At 41.3% G+C, this 26254-nt stretch overlaps 1 protein-coding gene across 8 annotated transcripts in view; it reads left to right on the forward strand.

The window, feature by feature from the left end:
* The window catches only part of LOC145412514 (uncharacterized), a 194042-nt gene extending 171946 nt beyond the window's left edge, over positions 1-22096 (forward strand). For 2 of the 8 annotated variants that reach the window (XM_080282401.1, XM_080282403.1), the window contains 4 exons: positions 6305-6349; positions 7421-7543; positions 9023-9065; positions 21763-22096. In XM_080282401.1, the coding sequence (XP_080138527.1) occupies positions 6305-6349; positions 7421-7543; positions 9023-9049 (195 nt within the window). In that variant the 3' untranslated portion in view covers positions 9050-9065; positions 21763-22096. The remainder of the gene's footprint in view (positions 1-6304; positions 6350-7420; positions 7544-9022; positions 9066-21762) is intronic. The other 6 variants (XM_080282405.1, XM_080282407.1, XM_080282404.1 and 3 more) reach the window with 4 other exon arrangements.
* The last annotated feature ends 4158 nt before the right edge of the window (positions 22097-26254 follow it).

Consider the following 26254-nt stretch of genomic DNA (forward strand, 5'->3'; position numbering starts at 1 on the left):
CAGAAGAGGACTTGTTGGGGAGATTTAGTTGTCTGAACAAAACAAAAGATGACGCAAGACTGAGACCCAACCTCATGCGGTACAATGTGTCCACAGACCTTTGTCCAGCCCAGACCTACCAAAAGTAGCCCCCAAGTAGCCCAGCTCATTGCCTGTTTCCACTTGCATATCTCCAGCCTTGCCCAAGTGGTTGGGAAAAGCCACCACCAATGTTGGCAACTGTGTTGAGTCACCCTGCATGTGGGAATCGGTCCATTAGGTTTGCATGAAGTGTCCTTTGTAACGATAGCCGAAAATTGTATGGAACTGTCATGTAATATGTCCCATTTAACTGACATTATACAGTATAGTTGACGGATTGTTCGATGGGTTTTGTGGTGTCTATTAAATCTGATATCAGTCATACTGAGGCCTGTTATAGGGAAAGTCTACTCTAAATGGTTAATTTGTAAATTGTCAATTAACTATTGAAAACCCAGTATCTGTGTTTAAGATTTCAAGATGCTAGCAGTTTCTTGCATGTACAGCTCATACAGTACCCATATACTGTACAGACGGTGTTTAATTGTCAAGGTATTTGCATGACATTCAAGCAGTTACTGGATCCCATCCATAATTTTTAACATAACTTCTGGTAAATGACATTTCAGTGTGCATCCGATACCCAATTGCAGTAGCTTACATCCAAAACTGTCTTTTGTTGGTGAATTGAGGATTTTTAGCATTCATGTAATCCATCATCTGCCATTTAAATCTTTGTCAGTTGAAATATTAATCATTTCTTTATCTGGTTTGATTTGTATGTCTGAATATGTCATTTGCTTCATGTGGCTAATGAATTTTGGGAATGATTGTCAAAATACATCATCATCATCATCTAATCTTGTGTTGCCCCATGAGGAACGTAGGAGCTCTGGGCTAGGCAAGTTGGTGTTGGCATTTAAGATGAGAGTGACCAGCCTCACTCATCCCTGAGTGGCTGTACATGAGCAACAAACCCCAACCACCCCTTGGATGTACACCTGTACAGGCTCAATCCTATTGGAGCAACTTAATTAGCCACTAAACCACCAGGTGCCATAATTTGGATATATGGTTACCACCCAGTGTAGTAAATGGTTTCCTGATGTTCAGGAACCATTACTGTAATAACCTAAGTATCACAAATTTCGTTTTTAAAGGCTCCAACATGCTTGCATGTGTCGGCCTTGGTCACCTAATGGCGGCTTTCCACACCGCACGATCCATTGCAGCCTCCCTGTTCAGTCCCTTAACCCTAAGGTCACACTTAATGACCTCGTCCCATGTCCTTCTCGATCTACCCCTCATAACCTCACCCCCAGTATTGACACTTCTTACCTTCCTCACCCAATTATCATCCCCCATCCTCTCCACATGTCCAAACCATCTCAGTCTACCTCTCCTCATGACACCAATACACTCCAATCCCATCCTACCTCTCAACTCTAACATAGTAAACCCAGCCCCTCCAGGCCTTGGATGCAGGGACGCACTGCACATCCACCTAATCATTGTCATTTCTGTACGTCTGAGCCAGCGAATATCTTCCTCCTTCACTGCCCAGGTCTCACTGCCATACAGCATTACACTCCTAACACATGCTGCATACAAAGACCCCTTAGCACGTAGGGAGAGTCCTCTCAATGTCAGGAGAGGCAAGAGCTCCCTGAACTTCTTCCAACCACTTCTCACCCTAGCCACAGAGCTAGCTCCAGCCCCACCTCCAGCACACAACATGTCTCCCAAATAACAAAACTCTTCCACACACTCAAGAGATTCACCAGCAAGTTCAATCCTTTCACGTCTGACAATCTCCACCTGCTCACCCTGACACGCCGTACACATAAAATCAGCATTATCTCGCAGTCTACCTCTGATACCACTACATCTCCTATGCTCCCATTTATCACACACACCGCACAAGATGGAATTACTTCCCACGCCCTTGTGGCAAACTGCACATGGCCACTCTTCCTCGTCTTTGACAGTACCGCCACCAACCGTAGATATCATCACTTTTGTTTTATCTGCATTTACCCTTAAACCCTTTTGCCCCATACCATCTCTCCACTTCCTAAACCTTCCCTCCGCCTCACTTTCGTTCTGTGGAATCAACACCAAATCATCAGCATACAACAACTCCCATGGGAGTCCGTTTCTAAAGTCACGTGAAAGGGCTTCAAGTACCATGATAAACAACACAGGACTCAAGACTGACCCCTGATGCACACCAACATTCACGGAAAACTCATCACTCAAATCTCCATTCACTCTTACCTGGGTGTGAGCACCCACATACATAGCCATAACCACCTTAACCAGCCACTCCTCCAAGCCAAACTTTCTCATTGCCCACTTCACCACCTCCCTAGGGACTCTGTCAAAGGCCTTTTCCAAATCAACAAAAACAAAATAAAGATCCCTTCTCCTACCAACATATTTTTCTTGAAGCTGTCGAGCAATGAATATGGCATCAGTGGTCCCCCTACCTGGCATAAACCCAAACTGCATCTCATCAATATTCACTCTTTCTCTAATCATACCTTCTAAAACTCTCTCCATTACCTTCATTATATGATCTAAAAGCTTTATACCTCTATAATTTCCTCTTTCCAGGGCATCACCCTTCCCTTTATACACATTTACAGTTACACTCTTCAGCCAATCATCTGGAACAACACACTCATAAATAATCCTATTTATCAGGTCAGTGACTAAAGTCACCCCTATATCGCCTGAGGCCTTCAACATTTCGGCAGTCAACCCAGACACAGCTGCTGCCTTCCCCACCCTCATCCTGCCTATTGCCTCACTCATAGTAGCAGTATCAATCAAAGGCCAAGGGCCAGACACTGGATCTGCTGGCTCCAAACCTTCCCTGTCCCAGTCAAACTCCTCATTCAACAACCGGTTATAATGCTCTCTCCATGCATCTTTAATATCCTCACTTTTAACAAAAGTTTCATTCCAATGATCTTTCACAGTTATTTCTTCTTCAGTACAGTTTTCTCAAGACAGTTCCTGTATGGTTGAACTACCCTCTCAAGAAGTGAGAAAATGCTTGTGTTATCAGTTTGCCACTCTTTAACTCATGGTGTGCAAGTCACAGCTCCAGTTGTGTTTGTAGGGGAGTGCAAGTAATAGCTCAGGCTGTGCCAAACAAACATGCACTTGAAATTTGTATGGGTAGGGTCCTAGGGTGGGTAATTGTACACTTAAGGATTAAGTGACATCTCTTGTCTTCCAGGAATTTACAGATTTATTATACCATCAAGGTTAGTCATTACCAGAAAATCATGAAATGCAGTATTGAAATACAGTATTGCGGTGTCATATTCTGAGATGACTTAGTTTACCATTTCCCTTGCCTCCAGATAATGGAAAATTTCCACTGTCTTATGATTATGAGGGAAATTCACTTTTCCTTTGCAGAAGACATTGGAGATAATGAGTGTTTCTTTTTTTCCACATCTGTAAATTATTGGAATTGTGTAGAGCAAATGTTGAGGTGTTTTCCATGCAGCCACCATAAAAATATACATGTGTGCACTAAGCATGTTAAATGTAGGCTTGTCCAATAATGTGAGCAGTACCAGGCTTGTTTTGTGGTGAATTTCATAATTAATTGGTCATAATTCATAAAAGCATTAGAGAAGAGGGGCAGCTCCTTTAGAAGTGTGACTGCTCTGAGAATAAGAGGGGAACAATGGCTGGTTATTCTTTTTTTTTTTGGGGGGGGGGATGCATTTTCATGAAAGAAGGCTATGTGTAAAAAATGTAATGTTACTTTATATAACCCACCTTTGTTTTGTGGGGGCTGAGTTTCCCCCCAAAAGAATCTTGCCATCAGAAAAATGATGTCTCCATTATTGGTGTAGCCAGAGGGGTGGCCAGGGTGGCACTGGATACCCCAAATCTGAGGGAGAACATCCCCTGGACCTGCCATAAGATTTCTCAGGCCACACCATTTTTAAAACCCTAGCTATGATCCTGTCCATATGAGAAGCAAGATCCACTAACACTGTGCTTGGTTGGACAAATCACAGAATCTGTAACTCTTGTAACGTTCATCGCTGGATTTTCTGCCAAAAAATGTTGCTTTTTTATAACAAAATATAATGAGAATGGATTTTACACACGCAACTTTGTAGCGTTTAATTGAAGCACTGAAAAGGAATCTACACGTGATGGTACTGTATTCCCTGGGTGGAGCAGCCTTGGCATCCACTTAGGAGTCAGATCTCATATTACCCAGCACCTCGCTGTGAGGTGGACCTTGGTCCAGTTCTGATGAGACACTGTCTACACATAAGGGTGTTTGATCCCTGCATCCTGTATGTATTGTACTGTATCAGTAGGAAAGCGTGACAGAACCTGTTGCTGACCCATGGTTGATGGGTCTGCTCATCCAAACAGCAGAGATGAAAATTTGAAGTTTGAGTGCAGATCCTAGAGAGTGTATTGAGGCCTTTGGATTGGAAGTTTCTTGGTCTTCATATTAGCCACACTTTGTTTTAGGTGATAAGATTCTGTCAGAAGATGACTATTTACCAACCTATCCATCTGCCTCTGTATGTGGGGAGGGAGCAGTGGAAACAAAACGAGGAATGTTTGCAGATGCCATAGGTTTGATAGACTGCAAAATGTAGATTTTTGCAAGATGGCAAGGAAGGCCATGGTAGGTGATAGAGAGAGAAGAGGCATGAAATTTCAGGATTTAGAGCAATTTTATGAATGATAGAGATGGTTGATATCTTTATATACAGTAATCTCTCAGTTCTCCGGCGTAATTCAGCCAAACCACCCGCCAGATATTGCAAAAATGCCAGATATTGTGTCAGCACCCCCAGTCTGCTATCCAGTCAGAGTTGAGGTGGATAATATGTCACCCCCTAAGTTATCTATCTCTGCCTTCTACCCAAAAAACTTTCATGCAGTAACCAAATGGTTTCCTGTACACCAGGAGACCATTTACTACGCTGGGTGGTAACCATATAACCAAATTTTGGCACCTGGTGGTTTAGTAGGTAATTATTGCGCTCCAGTCGGATTGAGCCGGTGAAGGTTTATATCCAAGGGGTGGTTGGGGTTGATTGCTCGTGTAATGCCACTCAGGGATGAGTGAGGCTGGTCACTCTCATCTTAAATGTCGGGACCAGCTGCCTAGCCCCGGGCTCCTATGCTTCTCATGGAGCAATGTAGGATTGGATGATAGATTGATAGATAGATATTACCTATGAGTAATAGATTGAATTTAAGCATAAAATACAATACAGTATTGATACAGTAGATGCAGTACAGTAACACAGTACTTAATCATAATCATACCCACCTAGTATTGGCACCTCAGAAAAGCCACAGACTTAGCCATCACACAGAACTAGAATACAGCAGTCAGAGCACTAGGGCATGGAGCACTGAGGGGCCGCAAGGGAAGTCACAGCACTATGGCAACGAGTGAGACATGACGCCACAGGGTAAGTCACAGCAATGGGAGGTAGCCATTGCGTGGGTCACCTATGCACAAGGCACAGATACATCCTCACTATATGGCATCCAGTGGAGAGAATTGGAGGGCAATGGCTGGCTTGTCGCATTGGGTGGACCACTCCCACCACACAGTGTGATTGGCTGGCATGTGTTGTTGTGTTGCAGGGTCTGCCCGCGTGCTGCTTTGGTTCCATGTCCGAGCTGGATGATACACGTTACCCGACAAAAAATGTATAGTACCTCCGATTGCTTCCATTTCTGAGTCAGACATTGCGTAACTTCACCGGATATTGTTTTAATAGAGCCGAGCAGAAAGTGTCAGATATTGTGACGACAGATAATTGATAGATTACTGTATAAATTTGCACCCCTTGTTGAACTATGATTATTAGTGGAATTGTTCTACCCAAAGTTCCTACATGTAAGATGAAGCTGGGAATGTCAGAGGCTTGAATAGTGGGTGAGTGGATATGTGGTGTATTTCACTAGCCACTTCATAGTTTTCCATGTGTGCCATGTTAACTCAGATTTGTGGATCCTACCCACCTCAGTTATTTGAGATACAGGATTAGGATAATGATGAAAATACTGTTGTTCATTGTATAATATTGTCACATACTGCATGTGAATGATAGAAATTTTAAAGTATTGGCATTTCATTGACCTCACTGGAAGAATTTTGTAACAGCAGTGATATTTAAATTTATCTGTCTTTCACAGACTGTGAGCACAAATGGACCTGGAAGAATTTTGTAACAGAGCAGTGATATTTAAATTTGTCTATCTTTCACAGACTGTGAGCACAAATGGACCTGTCAGTGAAGATCAGATCCAGGAGGTTAGTACATATTCTCTTGTTTGTCAACCTAATGCTTCACATCGTCTCGTACATGCACAAAAAAAAATCTGACGCAGCCATCAAAAACTTACTTGTTGAAGTTACTTCTGAATGATAGAAAAGTATGTGAGGGCCAAGAAATGTAACCAGAGTTCTTGACTGGGTCAGTGTCATTGCTGGCTGTAGTCAAATTTACATTGTTATTTTGATTCACCATGACTTGCCATTTCCTCACCTGTGGCATTGCAGCTTCAGGTGTGCAGTAAGCCATTCACTAGCACAGGTCAGCTGTAGCAGTGATGACTTGCCATGCTTAGCTTCCATGAATTTCCCCAGGAATATATAAAACATGGGGAACAACCCTTGTTTTTTCCTCTCATTTCTTAATAAGCCAGGATTATCGAGAAGCATGGCTTCCTTGCTAAAGGTTTACTGTACACTAACTGATGTGACTATGGCAGGGCTGGTCAGTCTTGTTGCTGAGGCTTCTACTCTTCTGTCTGATAGTGGGTCGTTAGTTTCTTACATTTAGTGGCTGCTTTTCATACTAATAATTTTTTTGTAGCTTCATGTGGCTGAGCGCTTTACTGCACTTGATTAACTGCATGACGGTCAGTGCTACACTCAACTAACATTTTACTAAAAGGGATTGCCACTGACAGTGCTGCCTGAACACCACCTCCATTTTACCAGGAAATGGATATAAGAAATCTATACCATGCAGATTGTGTGAAATATAAATAAATAGCGTATGTATTTGAAGTGCTGTAAATATGATAGGTACAAGCTCAGCTAGATTTTATGCAATGTAAATAGAAGTAATGTATCATGATGCTGTAGATATGCAAGTGCTGCTTACTGTTATTCAAGAAGCTGTAAAAATGGCATAAGCCCAGAAAAATTATATCCAAAGCCTGGCAAGTTGTTTGGTGTTTTTGGGTAAGGATGTAGTTGTAATGGTGAGGTTCTTGTAGCTGGTGTGGTGGTGGTTACAGTGTCATAACAAGAGCATGCTTCTCCCTCCCTTCCCCTCCCCCCTCCCCTTGCCTTGCTGACTGACTGACGCCTCAGGACGACTCTCTTCGGGCCGACACTGCCAGCCTCATGTCTGCTTCCTCTGCTTCAGTCACTGACACTAGCTCTCCTCAGATTCAGGCTGAAGCACCTCCTAAAAAGGCCAAAAAGAAGAGAAAGGTAAGATGTTAAGTAAGGCCAACATAATCTACATGGTTTGGTACTGAAAAAGCAACATAATGTACATAGTTTGGTACTGAAAAAGCAGTTTTTCTAAGACCAAGTGCAATAAGGTTGTCTCATAGCGTGGCTTTTTTTTTTTTTTTTTTTTTTTTTTTTTTTAAATAAAGATTAAGGCCTAAAGTTATTCCAAAATTATTTTCCAGCTATGAGTTTTGAGTTAAATGTTATGTATGAGGGAGGCAAGGATGTCAAGAAGGTAAGATTAGCTAGCCAAAATGTTTTGCTTGTGTTAGAAATGCCATAGGCAAGCAAAATCTGATGTTTCTCAGTCCTTGCCAGTGTGGTAGTTGTGAGGTATTAGAATTATTTTAGGATGATGTACACTTGCCTTGTTGATAATTATTACCATTTATTTTCAAGTAATGGTCATCTGTAGAATAATAATAGGTCATTTTACCGTGGTCCCTACCTTAATGAGTTCATCAGCTGGTAAGGTATTTACTGGGCATCAGTACAGATCAGTGTCCATAGGTGTTATAACCAAGCTCTGTTTTTCTTAGTTTTCAGGGGCTTTTGTTATTATGAGTTGATGTGTTTGTATTTTGTAGATTTGTATGTTTTCATTATTGAGGCAAAATGATATACAGTATTACTGTTATTTATTTGCTGTGTAAGAAATGTATTCAGTGAATATGAATTATGTAAGGACTTATAATGTGAGGATTATAAATGTAGATTGGTTCATAAATTCTTATTCAGGGTAATCCTAATTGAGAATGGTTTTCATAGGACATTATTATCAGTAGATTTTTCCGGTGAAATAGCTGTTCTCAAGGAATATTAATGTTAATTTGTCATTATCACAGAAGTCTTTAATTCCATGCATAGTAAATAATCATTGAAATGTATTAGTTTACCTAACACATCATACTAAGAGGAAGGAAATGTGAATCTGAAGCAAATAAATACCATACTGGAGAGCCCTATTATAGCAGCCTTCAGAAGAGTTTTTACATTTTATATACAGTTCAAATAGTTTTTTTGATACTGACCTATGGTGCTGAGGAGACCCTGTAGAGTGGATAAAATAAATACTTGTCAAGGTTCACTCATGATTTGCAGGGTTACATTTTGTAAAGTTTGACAAAATAAATCTGCTAGGCCAATTTTACCATCGGTCGGAAATTCAATTGTATTTATTAGTTCATTTATCCCCCACCTACACCAAGGAATCCACTTGGCTCTACTTATCATCACAGAATAGTAAAGTTTTGCAAGAAAGCTGCAGTAAGGTGGAGTAACCCAGGCCCCCCAAAGAGTTGTCAAGTATACCACCCTACAGGGTTTCACTGGTTGTGTTGCATGATGACCCTCTTACCTTGTGTTCAACTAACATCTGGCTTATTCATAGTTCTGGATCTCTTATCACTCAGTTGGCCTCTTTGCAGAATCTTAACTCAGAGTTTTTTATTTCAGGGTTTATTGGGAAAACTTATTGGCTAAAGCACTGACCTTTAAGGTATTTCTCTTGTTCCTCAGTTGCATTGGTGTTGTAACCTTGGTTGCTGGTTTGCCCTTTGGTTGGCCCGGTTCTGCTGCATGCTAGTTGACTCAGTTTCATGTATGTGATGTAAAAGTACAGTACTATTTACACTGACTGCAGAGAGTAAGCTTGTAGCTTCACCTAGCCATTTTGCCAAAATGTGCAAAATATACTGAAAGTCACAGAAAATGCACCATGTAATAAACTTGTCATAATTCATGTACAAATGCGTATTTTGAACTTAAATTTGCTTTGATCGTGTATTCATACAGCATCCATATGAATACAAATTCACTACAATTACTAGTCATGGACTTTGAGGTAAGGCAAATAAAATCAGTTGATTCTTAGATATCTTTATGAGAGGAATGGAGTTTGTGGTTGTTCCGCTTCTGGGATAAAGTTCGTCAGATAATTTAATACAGTCCGTTATTTCTGGAAGGCCTACCACAAAGCCACATTTGTCTTGCTTTGTCACCATGCTGTAGGGATTTTGGAAGGGGGGCATTTGTCAGCATGAAGTATCCCATAGAATGGGTTCTCATCGTTCATTGATATCAGGCATGTGCCCTCCCTCCCCCTTTTTTTTTTTTTTTTTTTTTTTTTTTTTTTTTTTTTTTTGAGACCAGTCTAAGTGTTCTGGACACATTTTACTAACCCAGAGTTCCCCCTCAGATATATGTTGTCAGTTACTAATGCTAACGAGTAAAGAGATTCTGAAGTAATGTTGCATTCAGCCAGTCATCACCAACCTGTCAAGCGCATCTTTGCTTCAATAAAAAAAACTGAGTACGGTATAGGTGTTTGCGAAAATGGCTTTTAGACCAGCACATTCCTTGATGCTGCAGCTGTTGGGTAGAGGACCAAGTGGATGGAGCCATGAAGAAAGCTGAATTATGTAAAAAGCAAGACTGGGAGACTAAATCAGTTTCGCTATTTATATCATCGTATTAGCGTACATCCATACACAGAAGCTTTTCTACATCATACAAAAGACAACGTGACAGCTGACCGGTGTGTCGCCATCAGAATCATAAAAATGGGTTCATATTTTGCCATGAAATGAAGATTATGCAGTGTACCATTACAATGAAAGTGAACTGTAATAATTGGAAGTAAAGGTTGCAGTACTTGTCCTTTAGGAATTACAACAGGGAATTACAGTAAAACCTCACTCTTATGGACTAATTGGGGCCTAAGCCATTCCGAAAAAAGCGAAATTCTGGTAAAAATGACATCCGGACTTCCCCCTGCTAACTTGGACTTTATCTGATATATCAGACATTAGTCCGGATTGCACCAATGGTTTTTAAACTGTTTTCTCAACCATTGCAGTACTGTACTGTTTTATACATTCGCTATAAGAATCAAATGGTACAATATACAGGCAGACCCTGAGATACGATACCTCTAGACTATGCGATATCCCAGATTAGCAATGGGGTAGAAATACCACCCTATCCCGCCTAACAATGCCCAAACCCCGGTTTAACGATGGGTTTTATTTTATTTTTTTACCAATTCTGATTATATTTTAGACAAATTTTGTGTTTAGGTTGATTTATAAACTGTTTTTAGACATAGATTAATGTGTTTTAGTCTTGAGGGGGGGGTGAACATTGTCATTTTGGGGTGCAGTTTACCAAGTTTGATTTTTCCAGACTTACATTTGATGATTTTCAGATTTTATTTTTGGGTGTTCATTATGCTGTGTTAAAACACCTCTCCCCACCAGCCACATCCTTTCTTTTGGCTCTTTATAATAAATTCTGGACTGAAGGTTTCTTTCCTTCTGATTGGTGTATAACAGTCATCCTCCCATTTCACTCTCATCTTAAATGTCAGGACCAACTGCCTAGCCCCGGGCTCCTACGCTCTTCATGGGGCAACGTAGGGTTGGATGATGGATGGTAAACCTGGACGCCTTCCTCAGGATTACTGTCCTATAACCTTGACTAGCTGTTTATGTAAACTGTTGAAATGGATGGTTAAGACAGTACTATACTCCTGTGGCACCTTGAATCCTGTAGTCTTCTTTTCCCCTCACATGGGTATCGCAGAATACGCAGTACCTTAGATCCCCTTATTAAACTCAAATTTTTACCCAGTATGCTTTTTCACTCCACCAGTCGGTCATTGCCATCTTTTTTTATTTAGAAGAAGCCTACAATATGGCATGGAGGTATCATATTCTTTGTTGCTGTTGCTCCCTTGGTCTGCATGGTAACATGGGTGTTTTTCTTCAAAATTTTGCTTCCTTCCGAACCTTTCATGTCCATCTCAAAGACCACCTTTCCTGTGCCTTTACTCAGCATGAAGGTGTCCCCATAAGGCTGTCCTTAGTACTACCCTGTTTCTTGGAGCTGTAAATGGCATTTTCTCTGCTCTACCCCCTTCTGTTTCAGTCTCTGTACAGTACTGTATGTTGATGATTGTTATTTACGCCTCAGATTCAGATTTGCCTCTGCTGTAATCCCTTCTTCAGTCCGCCATCGATGCTGCGTCTACGTGGGATACTACTCGTGGTTTTCGTTTTCCTACCTCTGAGTCCTGTGCGGTAACGTTTACTCGTTCGCGAACAATACCACAGCCTTCTCTGTACTTATATAACATCCCTCTTCCCTACTGATCCTCTGCCACATTTCTTGGCCTCACATTTGACTCTCAGTTAAATTGGAATGCACATATCTCTTCCCTCAAGTTTTCTACCCATCATCATTTATGTTTGCTGCAAACGCTGTCCCATCTTTTGTGGGGTGCTGATCGCGTCACACTTTTTCATCGTTATTCTGTTTTTATTCTTTGCATATTCGATTATGGTTGCCTGGTCTGTTCTTCTGCTCCACTCACACTCTTTAAAAGCTAGATTGTGTTCATCATTTTGGTCTTCGTTTAGCCATTGGTGCTTTTCAGTTGACTCTCGCTACAAGTCATTGTTCTGAATCTGGCATTTCCACCCTTTATCATCATTTTCTTTTCACTCTCAGGTCCTATACATGTCTCCTTCAGTTCTGTACAAATAATTTACTCCGCCCCCCTAGCCTTCTCCGATGCTCTTTTCATTCTGTCTCCCATCTCCTCCCTCCTTTTCCCCTTCGGGTCCCTACCCTTTTTCAGTCTGTTGATTTTGCCTTTCCTCCTATCCTTCCACTACGTCCAGTTTCCTTCCCACTCTGGCTTCTGTCTCCTGCTGTGGTCTGTTCTTCTTTTCTCCCTTATTCTAAGCCTTCTCTTCCCCCAGGCACCCTTTGCTCCCTTTTTCTCGAACAGATGTCCTGTTACCATTCTGTAACACGTCTTTACTGACGGCTCTAAATTTTGTCATGGTGTTGGGTTTGCTGTTTTATTCACGGACTCCTCCTTCCATGGTACACTTCCCTCCACTGCAAGTATCTTTACTGCAGAACTTTTTTTTTTTTTTTTTTTTTTTTTTTTTTTTTTTTTAATGCGAGAAAGAAGGAACCAAAGGCCATGAGCCTGCAGTAACAGTTCCCTCCAAGAGAAAAACAAAATACAATAGAGAGCCAAATTCAAGATCCGATCATTTTGAGATGCCTGGACACACTGCGTTTGAAAGACTGGAGATCATAGGCAGCAGGAAATACAGACAGAGGGAGACAGTTCCAGAGCTGACCTGTTGCATAAATGAAAGACTGGGAGAAATGGTTAACTCTTGCATTAGAGAGTTGGACAGAAAAGGGATGAGAGTTTGCTGCCAGACGGGTGCTACGCGCCCGTCTTAGAGGTGGAGGAATGCAAGCAGACAGTTCAGAGGAGCAGTGACCATTAAAGTAGCGATAGAAAATAGATAAAGATGCAACAGTGCGGCGAAGAGACAGAGGTTGAAGGGAGTCATTAAGAGGAGGAGAGTTAATGAGAGGAAAAGCCTTTGATGACTCCACCCTATTGAGAAGAGCTGTATGTGGGGAGCCTTCCCACACATGAGAGTTGTACTCCACACAGGGGCGGATAAAACCCCTGTATAGAGTCAACAATTGTGCAGGGGTAAAGAAAGAGCGGAGTCGGCTTAGCACACCCAATCTCTTGGAAGCAGATTTTACAAGATAAGTCCTGAGCAAATGAAACCCCAAGCATGTTCAAGGATGATGCAGGATTAAGCTGAATATTATTTAAACATTAGTGGGTATACCTGTGGAAGATTTTGTTGGGTTGATCGGTGTAAGAACTGAGTCTTTGATGCATTAAAAACAGCCATATTATTTTTACCCAGTCAGAGATACGAGCCAAGTCAGACATTAGGTGTGCCATAGCCTCATCCCTTGTTTGTTGAAGTAACTGTTGAGATGGACGTTGTGGGAATCAAATGGAAAGGTGAAGGGTGGAGTCATCAGCGTATGAGTGGATAGGGTTAGATGTACAGTTTAGAAGATCATTGATGAATAAAAGGAAGAGAGTTGGTGATAGGACAGAGCCCTGAGGAACACCACTGTTGATAGATCTAGGAGAAGAACGATGGCCGTCTACAACAGCGGCTATAGAACGACCAGAAAGGAAGCTAGCGATGAAGGCACAGATAGAAGGATAGAAATCGTAGGAGGGCAGTTTGGAAATTAAAGATTTATGCCAGACTCGATCGAAAGCCTTTGAGATGTCAGGTGCAATGGCAAAGCTTTCGCCAAAGTCCCAAAAGGAGGATGACCAGGAGTCTGAAAGGTAGGTGAGAAGATCGCCAGTGGAGCGTCCCTGACGGAACCCGTACTGACGATCAGAAAGAAGGTTGTGATAGGAAAGATGCCTTAAAATTTTTCTATTGAGAATTGACTCGAAAACTTTTGAAATACAGGACATTAAAGCAATTGGATGATAGTTGGAGGGTTGGGAGTGGTCACCCTTCTTTGGGACTGGCTGAATGAGAGCAAACTTCCAGCAAGAAGGAAAGGTACAAGTTGACAGAAAAAGGCGAAAGAGTTTGCCTAGGCAGAGTGTAAACACAGAAGCACAGTTCTTGAGAACAACAGGAGGGACCCCATCAGACCTATATGCCTTGTTAATACTGAAGCCAGTGATGGCAGAAAATACATCAACTGAAGAAATTTTAATGTCAGCCATGAGGAAGTCAGAGGGGGGAAGTGATGGAGGAACAGCACCGGAATCATCTAAGGTGGAATTGGAGGAGAAAGTCTGTGCGAAGAGATCTGCTTTATCAATAGAAGAAATAGCTACAGAACCATCAGAGTAGAAAAGAGGAGGGAAGGATGATGAGGTAAAGTTGTTAGAAAGATTTTTGGCAAGGTGCCAGAAGGAGCGGGAAGAATTCGAGTTGGAGAGTTGAGAGCATTTAGTATGGATGAAATTATTTTTAGTAGAGCGAAGAACAGACTTAGCATGATTCCGGGCAGAAATGTAAAGATGATGTGATTCAGGGGTGGGTTGGCTCCTGTACCTTTTGTAGGCCCTCTCCTTGTTGCAGACAGCATTAGAACAAGCGTGATTAAACCAAGGCTTTCTTGCGTTAGTCAAAGGATATGAGAAAGGAACGTATGCTTCCATGCCCGAGAGAATAACCTCCGTAATGCGCAAGGCACACTCAGATGGCTCCCGGCCATGGAAGCAATAATCATTCCAGGGAAAATCAAAGAAGTACTGAGGGCCTCCCAGTCCGCGGCTCCAAAATGCCACAGACGACGTTTCCCTGGAGGGTCCACAGGCCGTACCGGAGTGATAGGACAGGTTAAGGTAATAAGGTTGTGATCGGAGGAGCCCAACGGAGAGAAAAGATTAACAGAGTAAGCAGAAGGATTAGTTGTGAGGAAGAGGTCAAGTATGTTGGAGCTCTCTCCAAGGCGGTCAGGGATACGGGTAGGGTGCTGTACAAGCTGCTCTAGGTCATTAAGGATAGAAAAGATGTAGGCTTGTTCACCAGGTGGATCCGTGAAAGGAGAGGAGAGCCAAAGGTGGTGGTGAACATTGAAATCTCCTAGAATGGAGATTTCAGAGAAAGGAGAAATGGATAGAATGTGTTCCATCGTAGAAGTAAGATAGTCGAAGAATTTTTGGTAGTTAGTAGAATTAGGGGATAAGTAAACAGCACAGATATATTTAGTCAGAGAATGACAGGAAAGCCAAAGCCAGAGTGTAGAGAATTCAGAAGAATCGAGTTCAGGAACACGAGAGCAAGATAAGTCGTTGCATATATATACACAACAGCCACCTTTGGTTTTGAAATGAGTATAGAGAAAGTAGGAGGATACAGAAAAGGGTTTGCTGTCAGTTGCCTCAGACAGCTGAGTCTCCGTTAGAAAAAGAAGGTGAGGTTTAGAGGAGGAGAGGTGGTGCTCAACAGAGCGAAAGTTAGTGGAAAGGCCGTGAATGTTGCAGAAATGAAGAAGAAGAGAGTCAGACAGTGGTTCCAGGCACCTCGAGTTGTCACCGGGAGAGGGGCGGATGGTGGGGGCATTCCCCCCCCCCCCCCTGGGACTCCGAGGCTTGGTGAAGAGACGCCATTTTTGTTGAATTTTGAATAGGAAGTGTAGTGTGTACTGTGCATGTAGTTTGGTGTAGATAGAGAAATTTGTACTGGAGAGCATGCTGGCCTACTCTCTGTGTAACTGAGACACTGCTATTCTCTCTCTTCCTTCCTGTGTTAAGTACAGGTTTCTCTTTTCATTCTGTATGCTGTTCTTTTTGCTCTGAAGTCTCTTCCAAAGTTCTCTTCTTCCACCTCTGTTATCTTCTCTGATAGTCTGTGTGCTCACTTCCTTATACACCATGCCATCTTCTCATCCTCAAATCACCTAGATTCAGGAATGGCTGTTCTGTCTTTCTTTTAGAAAAAAGTCTGTTTGCTTCTGGTGGGTTCTTAGCCATATTGGGATTGCAGGTAATGAACAGGCAGACTCATTGCTGTGCTCTGCTGCTCTCTCCTCCAGTTCCTCCCTCCTCCCCATTCCGGTCTTTGATTGTTTCCCTCTTCTAACCTGCCTCTTCTGTGATCGTTGGCAATCCTCATGAAACCAACAGATTCACAACAAACTTCTTAGTGTTAAACCCTCTGTTCTTCCCTGGCATACATCAACCCACACCAGTCGTTGGTGGGACAGTCCTTGCTCGTCTTCACTTGGGTCATACCTGCCTAACACATGGTCATTTGATGAGCCATTATCCTCATCCCACCTGGTCACACTGTAACTGCCCTATGACTGTCCGTTATCTTTTTCTTGATTACCTGTCTACATTCCGACAATGTCATGCAGCGTTCCCCTTCCTTCCTTCACTACATCAGTCCTTACAGCATACTGATTTTCTAGGTGACTCTTCCACTGTTTCTGTTTCCAATATTATCACTTTTCTTACTGCACATCATATCATACATTTAATATATCTATCTACCCAGCTTTCCTCTACCATAGTGCCATATAGCCATATTCTGGTTTGGTGTTAGTTCTACATTATTCCTCTTTCTCTCTCTCTCTCTCTCTCTCTCTCTCTCTCTCTCTGTTTCACATGCATGTGTATGCTCGCATGCACATGCACACACACACACCCATACATGCATGCTTGCATGTGCGCGTGTGTGCGTACGTATAATTGTAGGAAACCTTTCCTGCCACATGAGAAATGTGTGAAGTTCTGCAAATCAGCTAATCATCATTGACAATGAAAGTACTTGCAGTGGATGCCTTGCTTCAAAATATTATTTCTTTTACATGACAAGTTATGTGTAGATGTGTACAAAAAAACAAATATGGATGGAATTTATGGGGCTTTGACATATACTAGGGAGTATATCATTGAGTTTAATGAATTTGGCTTGCTGTATACCGAACTTTACGTACAGTATACCAACTGGTGCATTTTCTTTATTTCTCATGACATTTGAAATTGATTGCAAATGATATAAACCGAACAAGCTACTACAGTAATAGAAACAGTAGTGTCACAAATTAGTAGCTAGTGCTTGTGATATGGCCAAGCAGTAATTTCAGCAGACATAATGGGAAGAACACTCCACTATTTAACTACATTTGTTTGTTGCATTTACTTGGTTACCAACCGCATAAATGATCTTAATAATGGGGCAGTTTAGCAAATTTTAAAACATGCCCCCCCCCCCCCTTTTTTTTTTTTAAAGTAATCATAATACAGGTACTAAGCAATTTGAAATACCATATAATTAAGTAGCCATCTTAAATTTTGATAGGCTTATAGTGGATTTACCTGCAGCAGTGTGTAGTTACCTACATGCCTTGAGCATGTAGTGTTCTCCCAGTAACTAAAGCTTTACTGTATGGCTTTCAATACTTTGTATGAGTATTTAAAAAATTACAAGTACAGTATTAATGAAGCATATTTTGATTGTGCTTCCAAAACATAAAAGATAACTAGGGGCACAAATAATGCATGGCTTTAGCTATGCACAGTACAGTTCAGTACTTGCTTCTGCACAAAGCATGTTGGAATTTATGTTATGGTTGCTTTTTAATGTGGCTGCAACAGATAATCATTGAACCAGAAGCATGTTTGAAAGTGTTGTATCTGCTGTACAAAAAGATACACTAGAATGTTTGAAAGAGTTGTATCTGCAGTACAAAAAGATACACTAGATCTGATCTCCATTGAATTTATTTCATGTCAGGCAGATGTTGTGTGTGGCAATAGAGTGGCTTGGGATGCTTATTTTATGGATAAGTCTTTACGTAATACAGTAAGTATAAATAATAGCCAAGCAACTTTCAGTATTTTTATTTATGTATTTATTTTGCTCCTGTATGCTGTATTCCCACCCCTCCCCTCACCCCCCATTTTTTAATTGTAAAGAACATGACAAAGTGTTAGAAGAGGTCATTTGTTGTTGTTCAGATGATTGAGTTTTAATACTGTATAGGAATGTAAAGCGCGTTCATGTGCGCGCGCGTGCACACACACACACACACACACACACACACACACAGCAAACTCTCTGTCTGTCACATCTTCAGGTATGTCAATTTCTCTCATGGTAAATGGAGTTGAATTTTTAAAATTATGTGGGAAGAAAAAGAAAAATTACATGAGATCACCAATTTTGTAAATTAAGTTTGTTTTCTATTTCCGTCAAATTGGTAAACAGCTTATTACAAGTTGTCATTGTTTACAATCCCCAACGTTGTTGACAACAGATGAATGCCATCTGGTGGTGCACCAAAGACAGACAGGCGGATGCCATCTTAGCTCACCATTTTTGGTTACAAAATTGCCCACATAAATGCTGATTTATCCAGACCTAACCTAAATTTTCATAACTTAACCCAGCCTAACCTATCCTTTACATAATCATGTTTTCCTGACTCTGTTGATTAATCCGCTTCATTCTCGAAAAGTCACCTCAGTACACCTTTACTAAGTCACAATCAGTTCAAAGGTATGTCTCTTTCAAGTTTACCCCTTGCCATTTGTCATGTCATCCAAGCACAAGTTCCTGGCCGCATTACTCATAACTTTGAATTCTGTCTCATAGTAGATGGCTTCATCTCATTCAGATTTCTTACTTTTATAGTTTTATAATTTCATGTTTATTATTCAGTAAACAGTACAGCAGTGCAAGCTGGATGATCAAATTTGGGGTCATAAGGCACGCCACCTAAAACACTACCTTTGGTGTTCAGTTTGGTTCATTTTGAGCTCGTATTTTTCACACAGTTTACTAACATTACATCATGGATATTAAGATATTTATAGCATTTCTGGTATCTTGCATTTGATGTTATTACGAAATTTTTCCAAAAGAATGTCTCCCGATATCACGTGTCATCGGAGGACAAAAATGTTACATTTACTTCCTTTTAATTTGTTCCCTGTATGTCGCTGTCATATTTTCTTATGTTCAGCATTGAATATGTATATCCCTCGTTCTGTATATTTTATGCAGTTTTTCCTCGTTTATCTTTTCCCAAACACTGACAACACATCATCTCTGCCCCCATCCCCACCCCACCCTACACCCCCAAGGCCACTGCTCAGTTGCTAGTAATGGTGGCCATATTTCCAATTCTCTTCAGGCTTGATCAGTTTTGCTACTTTGTTTATTCCCTGTAACAACAATTTTATGTCTGTCAGTCATGTTTCACCAGGCTTTCTCCTCACGCTTGGTTAGGTCTGCTGATCCTCTTTTAGTCTGCCTTGCCCTAACTGCTACCAGGGTTTGGATGTACTGTACAGTATATTTACAGTACATTGTACAGTACAGTGACATTTCGTTGTGCTTCTTACAGTATTTAAGGGTGGTAGGTGGGGATGCTCACCAACCACTCAATTGATGTAGTGCGCTCTTAGGTGTCTGCCCTTTCCTCTCCTCCATTCTTCATTCCTTCCACCCTCTTCTGTCTTTCTTTCCTTTATTCCATCCTCATCTTTCTGCCTTTGGGTGACTTTAGACTCGCTCTTCTGTCTTTCCTTCATTGTTTCCTATTCGTTCTGCCTGTGGGTGACTGTACACTGAGTGACAAGCCAAATGGTTTCCCGTACACCAGGAAACCATTTACATGTACTACGCTGGGTGGTAACCATATAACCAAATTTTGGCACCTGGTGGTTTAGTGGGTAATGATGGCGCTCCAAGCGGATTGAGCCAGTGAAGGTTTATATCCAAGGGGTGGTTGGATTTTATTGCTCACGTAATGCCACCTAGGGATGAGTGTGGCTGGCACTCTCATCTTAAATATCAAGACCAACTTGCCTAGCCCTGGGCTCGTACACTCCTCATGGGACAATGTAGGATTGGATGATGATGTTTTTCTGTTTGAAGTTTTACAGTACAGATCAAAGGTTTGCCACAAGGGTGTGGGAAATAACTCCATCTTGTGCATTAGTTGTGATAAGTGGGTACATAAGAGATGTAGTGGTATTACAGGTAGACTGGGAGAGAAGGCTGATTTCATGTGTGCAGTGTGTCAGGGAGAGCATGTGGAGATTATCAGGTGTGAAAGGATTGATGTTGCTGTGAGTCTCTTGAGTGTTTGGAAGAGTTTTGTTATTTGGGATTGGGACTGGTGCTAGCTCTGTGGCTAGGGCAAGGAGTGGTTGAAGAAAGTTCAGGGAGCTATTGCCTGTTGACATTGAGAGGGCTTCCCTTTGTGCTAATGGATCTTTGTATGTGGCATTTTAGGAGTGTAATGCTGTATGGTAGCGAGACCAGGATAGTAAAGGAAGAGGATATTCGTTGACTCAGATGTACTGAAATAACAATAATTAGATGGGTGTGTAGTGCTTCCTTGAATGCAAGGCCTTGAGGGGCTAAGTTTATGATTGCAGAGTTGAGAGGAAGGGTGTGCTTGAGTGTGTTGGTGTTGTGATGAGGAGGAGTAGATTGAAGTGGTTTGGGCATATGGAGAGGATGGAGGATGACAGCTGGGTGCAGGATGTGTGTACATCGGGGGTATGGTTGCAAGGGGCAGACCAAACAAGACCTGGACGAGGTCAGAGTTTGACCTTAAGGATAAGGGACTGAATAAGAAGGCTGCCAGAGAATGAGAAGTGTGGAGAGCTACCATTAGGTGATGAAGGCTGACACATGCAAGCATGTTGGAATCTTTATAAATGGTATGATACGATCAAAGGGTTTTATAGGGGGTTAAACCTCCTTTGAAGGTGTTTGGGGAGGGTATTATGTCAATTTCCATCAGTACGTCACCTTCTGACACCCCCTTGACTGCTATGTGCCAGATAATTGAGAGTTTACTGTGTGTGTGTGTGTGTGTGTGTGTGTGTGTGTGTGTGTGTGTGAGAGAGAGAGAGAGAGAGAGAGAACAAAGAATGTAATTTAGAATGACATTCATTTGAAGCACATTTAGTGTAGGTTTCACCTATGAGGCAGAACTAAGAATTCAGAAGGCTTGAGGAGTGAATGGATTTTGAATCCTTTAATACTCTTCATTTTTGTATCTTTTGATTTTCTTGTTTCTGGATCCTATCCACCCTGTTTATGATAGTGGGAATAAATAATATCCTGTGATTGGCATTTGGCAGGAAGTCTGTAGTGACTGTTTTAATGTAAGGTAATTAGAACTGACATATTACTGTAGTTTGCAAGTTAATACTGTCATTTCAAAAATTAAAATTGTTTTAACCCTTTCAGTACACATGCTAACCTTTAGATGATTTCAGCTCTTTCATAGTGAAGGAGTTAGGAAAAGTTATCATTTGCAGCAGTGACATCTGTTATTACTTAGCCTAGGTAATTCCACTGTGTTTAGAGAAAGAGCCATTATATTGGTTAAAAGAAGACTGGTATTTAATTATTTCCGGGAAATTCATTACCTGTAACTTTTATTTTGAGATTTTCATAATGGTTCACAAAATCATTAAGTAATGGCTGTGACTGGTCATGCATTCTCTCTCTCTCTCTCATTGTTCAACTGCATGGTTCATTGTTAAGGCAGCATCGAGTTAAGCTATAGACTTAATTTAAATATTTGGTCTAACCTTGGTCATACAGTGTGTGATGCATTTTTACTAAGCACAACAGATACTGGAAAGGTTTATGAATGTACTGTACACTTTTCAGAGGAGACAGTTTAATATTATTGTATTTGAACATATCCCTAAAGCTTTATAGAGGATAATAAAGTACCATATATAGAGTAGAATAACTTTTCATGAATAATTGTGAATGAAATAATTTGCACATTCAGTAGTGTTAAGTATCCAACTATAACTGTGTGTTTTATGATTACAGGGTGCTGGTGCTGGTGCCACTCAGTAATAAAACAAGGAGCCAATAAAACCTGCAAGAGTTTCGCTGACATTGGCACTCGTCCAGGTTTGGCCACAGGGTTTGTGTGTCCAGAAGCACAGAAGTGGCTTCTGCCATGAAGACCTTTTCAATTTAAAATTGTATTTTGTACGAAACTTTTTTTGTAGAAGGAATAATTGAATAATTTCTTCATGGCAGATAGTTTTAGTTGTTGGGACCACATGCATATACTGTATTGAGGTGCAATATTACATTGTTATTCATGTTTGTGAACAACAATCTTCACCTATTGCCAAATGCTACCATGATTTTTTTTTTTTTTTTTTTTTTTTTTTTTTTTTTTTTTTAAGCTTTGTTTTGTCGAAAAGGATAACTATCATATTTGGGGCTTTATCTGTAGATAAAAGACAAATACTGTGACTGTATATATGTATTAAAGTGAGATAACTTTGGTGGCATCTTACAGTGCAATGATGCCCTTGGCGGTGAAGTCTTGCAGGAAGAATGGACAAACAAAAACACCATGATGCAGTTTGGCACATTTTCCTTCCTACTTAGAGAAAAAAAAAAATTGCTTTAACTTTTATATGCCATGAGCTTAGAGTATATGCCAAGATTCCGTAGTGCTGGTGGTTAGGTGGCACACTGGGTTACCCTCTGTATCCTCGGTGCACCTTGTTTTTTTATTATTTTTATTGCTGCAGAGGGTAGGGGGCATTTGGTTGGCATTGATTTAGTTTATACAGTATATATATATCTATATATATATATTATTCTTTAGGTTGACACATTTTGTCTGTCACAGATCTATGCAGAAGGAGCAGTCCTCATACTTTACTAGACCACGTTACAAAGCTCATTCCAGTGGTGTTTTAATGCCAGGTTTGTTTGGATTTTTCTTCTATTTTTGTAAGGACAGCTATGTACCATGTAAAGGAAACTAACACTATATCTAAGATTATTTTATAGCATCATATATATACTGATTATATTGATACATAAGGGGTTTACTATAAAAATTTATGTGCAATGAAATTTTTTGTTTCATTGTGACTGGAGGCAGCAGTGGTACATGCTTTATTTATAAATTTGGTAGACAGACGGAGGACAATTCCAGTAGGTCCCTAGGATACTCAGTTTTCATTTCATTCCGGTCGGGCTTGCTTTTCTCTTTGGATGCCCTGTGTTGTCTAATCCAGTACAGTACTGTGGTAATATTCCCATAGACCAAGGTTGCTATTGTTGTTATTGTTTTGTTTGGTTTAAGAGCCAAGAACACAGTGTGGTGGTGCGTGTGATTGTCCAGGATCAGGTAGCAAATCGTGGTATCTCGACTGACTATCAGGCTGTAATTGGGGTGAGAGCTCCCAGTGCTTTGGTTACCCCTTTGTGCACATCATGAAGAGCTTTATTCCCATCTGTTAAGAAGGCTTCCATGTACCTCTTCCTAACCAGCATATATGTCTGTATCATTAATATTGTATGTTATTGATGCAGACGTTGTTGATATTAAAACAGATATAACCAACATAAAGGTAAATAGTAAGGTTTATTGGGGAAGGGGAATAACAAGGGTAGGTAGCCTCCTTAGTTGATGAGAGTACAGGCCCAGGAGTCATGTATAATCTTGAGTTTCATATGGTGCTGCAAACCATGAATTTGTTTTTTAGTGATGGTAGCATTAATTTCTGTTACGTGGCTCATCCGCAACTCTAAACAGATTGTGCAGGACTTGTAACCTACCATAGCATAATTATACAGTACAGTACTCGAACTTGATTTAATCCAGGGTATTGGTCACAGGGTTGTGGTTTGCTCTATTGGGTTGTGGGCCTGTTGTAATGATGTAACCTTAACTTTTTGTGTGCAAGTCTTATTAATCATTGGCTTAATTATATTGATAGGACTTAATTTACCAGTTCAGTGTTTATATCACGCTAGTGCTATAATTTCATTGGTACCCGTGTGCTGCCCTGTCCTGGCCTGTGAGATTGTTGCCTGGTGGCCCCTGAGGGTGTAGTAGGCACTTGGGGTTGCAACACAAAATACATGGTTTATCAGAATTTGACTTTCATTCATCATTGATGATATATTAATCAGCAGTACTCTGAAAAATAATGTGCTATGTTGGTCAACAATATTGTATTGGTACAACTGAGGGTTGCTGTGCTGAAGGAACAGCAACTCTGCACAACAAATTTGTCATTTTTGCCTCTTCTTATCCCTACATTAGGATGACAAAAGCAGTTTTGTTCTTTATCATTGGTGATAGGTTGGGGCACTCACCATCCACTCATTCTGTGTAGTACTGCTCTTGGGTGACTGCCCTTTCCTCTCTTCCTTCCTTTCTTCCTCTTCTGTCTTTTTCCTTCATTCTTTCCTCTTCCTTCTGTTTATGGGTGACTCTACACTGATTGACAAGCCAAATGATTTCCTGTACACCAGGAAACCATTTAAAATGCTGGGTGGTAACCATATAACCAAATTATGGCAAATGGTGGTTTAGTGGGCAGTTAAGGCACTCCAGTTGGACTGAGGTTGTGCAGGTTTATATCCAAGGGGTGGTTGGAGTTTATTGCTCATGTAATGCCACCCAGGGATGAGTGAGGCTGGCCTCTCTCATCTCAAATGTCAGGATCAACTTGCCTAGCCCTGGGCTCCTATACTGCTCATTGGGCAACACAGGATTAGATCATGATGATGATGTTCTTTATCATGATTGTACATGTAATCACCCATCATTATCATCAGTGATGATCAGCCTCACTTGCTTCTGAGTGGCATTAGGTGAGGAAGAAATCCCAACCACCTCTCAAATGGAAAACCTTACAAGCACTGTCCAGTTGGAGTTCCCCACTAGACCATCAGGAGTCTTTTGGTTATATGTTTACCACCCAGCATATGAAATGACCTTTATTTTTATTACAGTAAGCTGTCAATTATCCGTCGACGCATGATCCGTCACAGCAACTGGTTGAATTTAACAAGATTCACTGGGAAGCCCCAAAATAAAAAACCATGCTGGGAAAGGAATCTTCATGTTTATATATATATATATATATATATATATACAGTGCTCATCAGAAGTATCGAGCGCCTATGTCAGGGCGCGCAATACTTTTAGTGAAAAAAGAATCACCCTTTTTTGGTACTAAAAATTGAGCCAGATGTTTGAGCCGCTAACATGACGTCACCACAGCTTGAGCCCTTACTGCGCGCTGGTTGGCTCCCGCCTCAGTTGCCTACGGACTGTGTGAGAGAGAGGAACTCTGCCGCTCCTCCCTCTCTTCTTGAGCCATTTTTTACCTAGTGTCCAGCAGTGTTTTGGCTTTCGCCACTTTGTTATGGCCCCTACCTATGAACTTTCGAATGAAATCATATCACAGATCATTGCTCTAAAGGAGGCAGGCCACCCCACGAAGGAAATTAGTGATTTGGTTGGTGTGGTTCGATCGACAGTGCGCAGTTGGTGTGCCAGTCTTCGAGTGGAAAATAGTGATGACGTTCCTACAAAGAAACCGTGGTCTGGTAGGCCCAGGAAACCTTCCCCGAGGTCTGTTAATGTGTTAAAACGTGCAGTGGAGTCTAATCCTCATGTGAGTGCAAGGAAAATTAAGGAGAGCAACCCGAAAGTGTTTGGTGAGGTTTCAGTGCATACGGTGTTTCGAAGAGTCCATGAACTTGGTTACACAAGTCACAGGCCTGTGAGAAAGCCTCTTCTTACACGTTACCAGCAACTTCGTAAGCTTGCCTTTGCTAACAAGTTCCTTAACTGGGACGAGGACCAATGGTGGTCAGTGTTGTGGTCTGATGAGGCAACGTTTATGTTACCTGTAATCGAGGAGCGCGCGTGTACCGGCGCAAAGGTAGTGACCCGCTTGACCCCTGTTACATGGAGAGCACAGTTAAACACCCTGATTTACTTATGGTATGGGGTTGTTTCTCTAGGAAAGGTTTGGGGAAACTTGTTGTGCTTCCCAAGAACTGCAGAGTGAATCAGGACATTTACCTGGAGCTTCTTTGTGATCATTTACCTGTGTCCTTTGAGCTCACAGGTGCATGAGTGTTTCAGCAGGACGGTGCACCTGCTCATAAAGCCAAATCGGTCACCAATTGGCTTTGTGACTGCGAGGTCTCCTTCATGAAAGACCAGCCAGGCAATAACCCAGACCTCAACCCAATAGAAAACCTCTGGTACCTCGTAAAGAAGAATCTCCAAGGGAAGGACGTGAGCTCTCTGCCTAAGCTGGAAGCAACCATTCGTGACTCCTGGGCAAAAATATCACTCCAGCACCTAAGGAACCTCGCCCTTTCACTTCCACGATGTCTCAGGTCCGTGAAGAAGCATAAAGGATACCCTACCAAGCATTAAAGGTAAATATAATGCATTATTTACATGTTTTTTCAGTGTTGAAAGGTTTGTTTCATAGGAGGGACGCAGGGCACTTGATACTTCTGACGAACACTGTATATA

This window comes from Coenobita brevimanus, chromosome 93, assembly GCF_032717465.1.
Source record: "Coenobita brevimanus isolate Jiangsu-jjx chromosome 93, ASM3271746v2, whole genome shotgun sequence".
Classification (NCBI taxonomy): domain Eukaryota; kingdom Metazoa; phylum Arthropoda; class Malacostraca; order Decapoda; family Coenobitidae; genus Coenobita; species Coenobita brevimanus.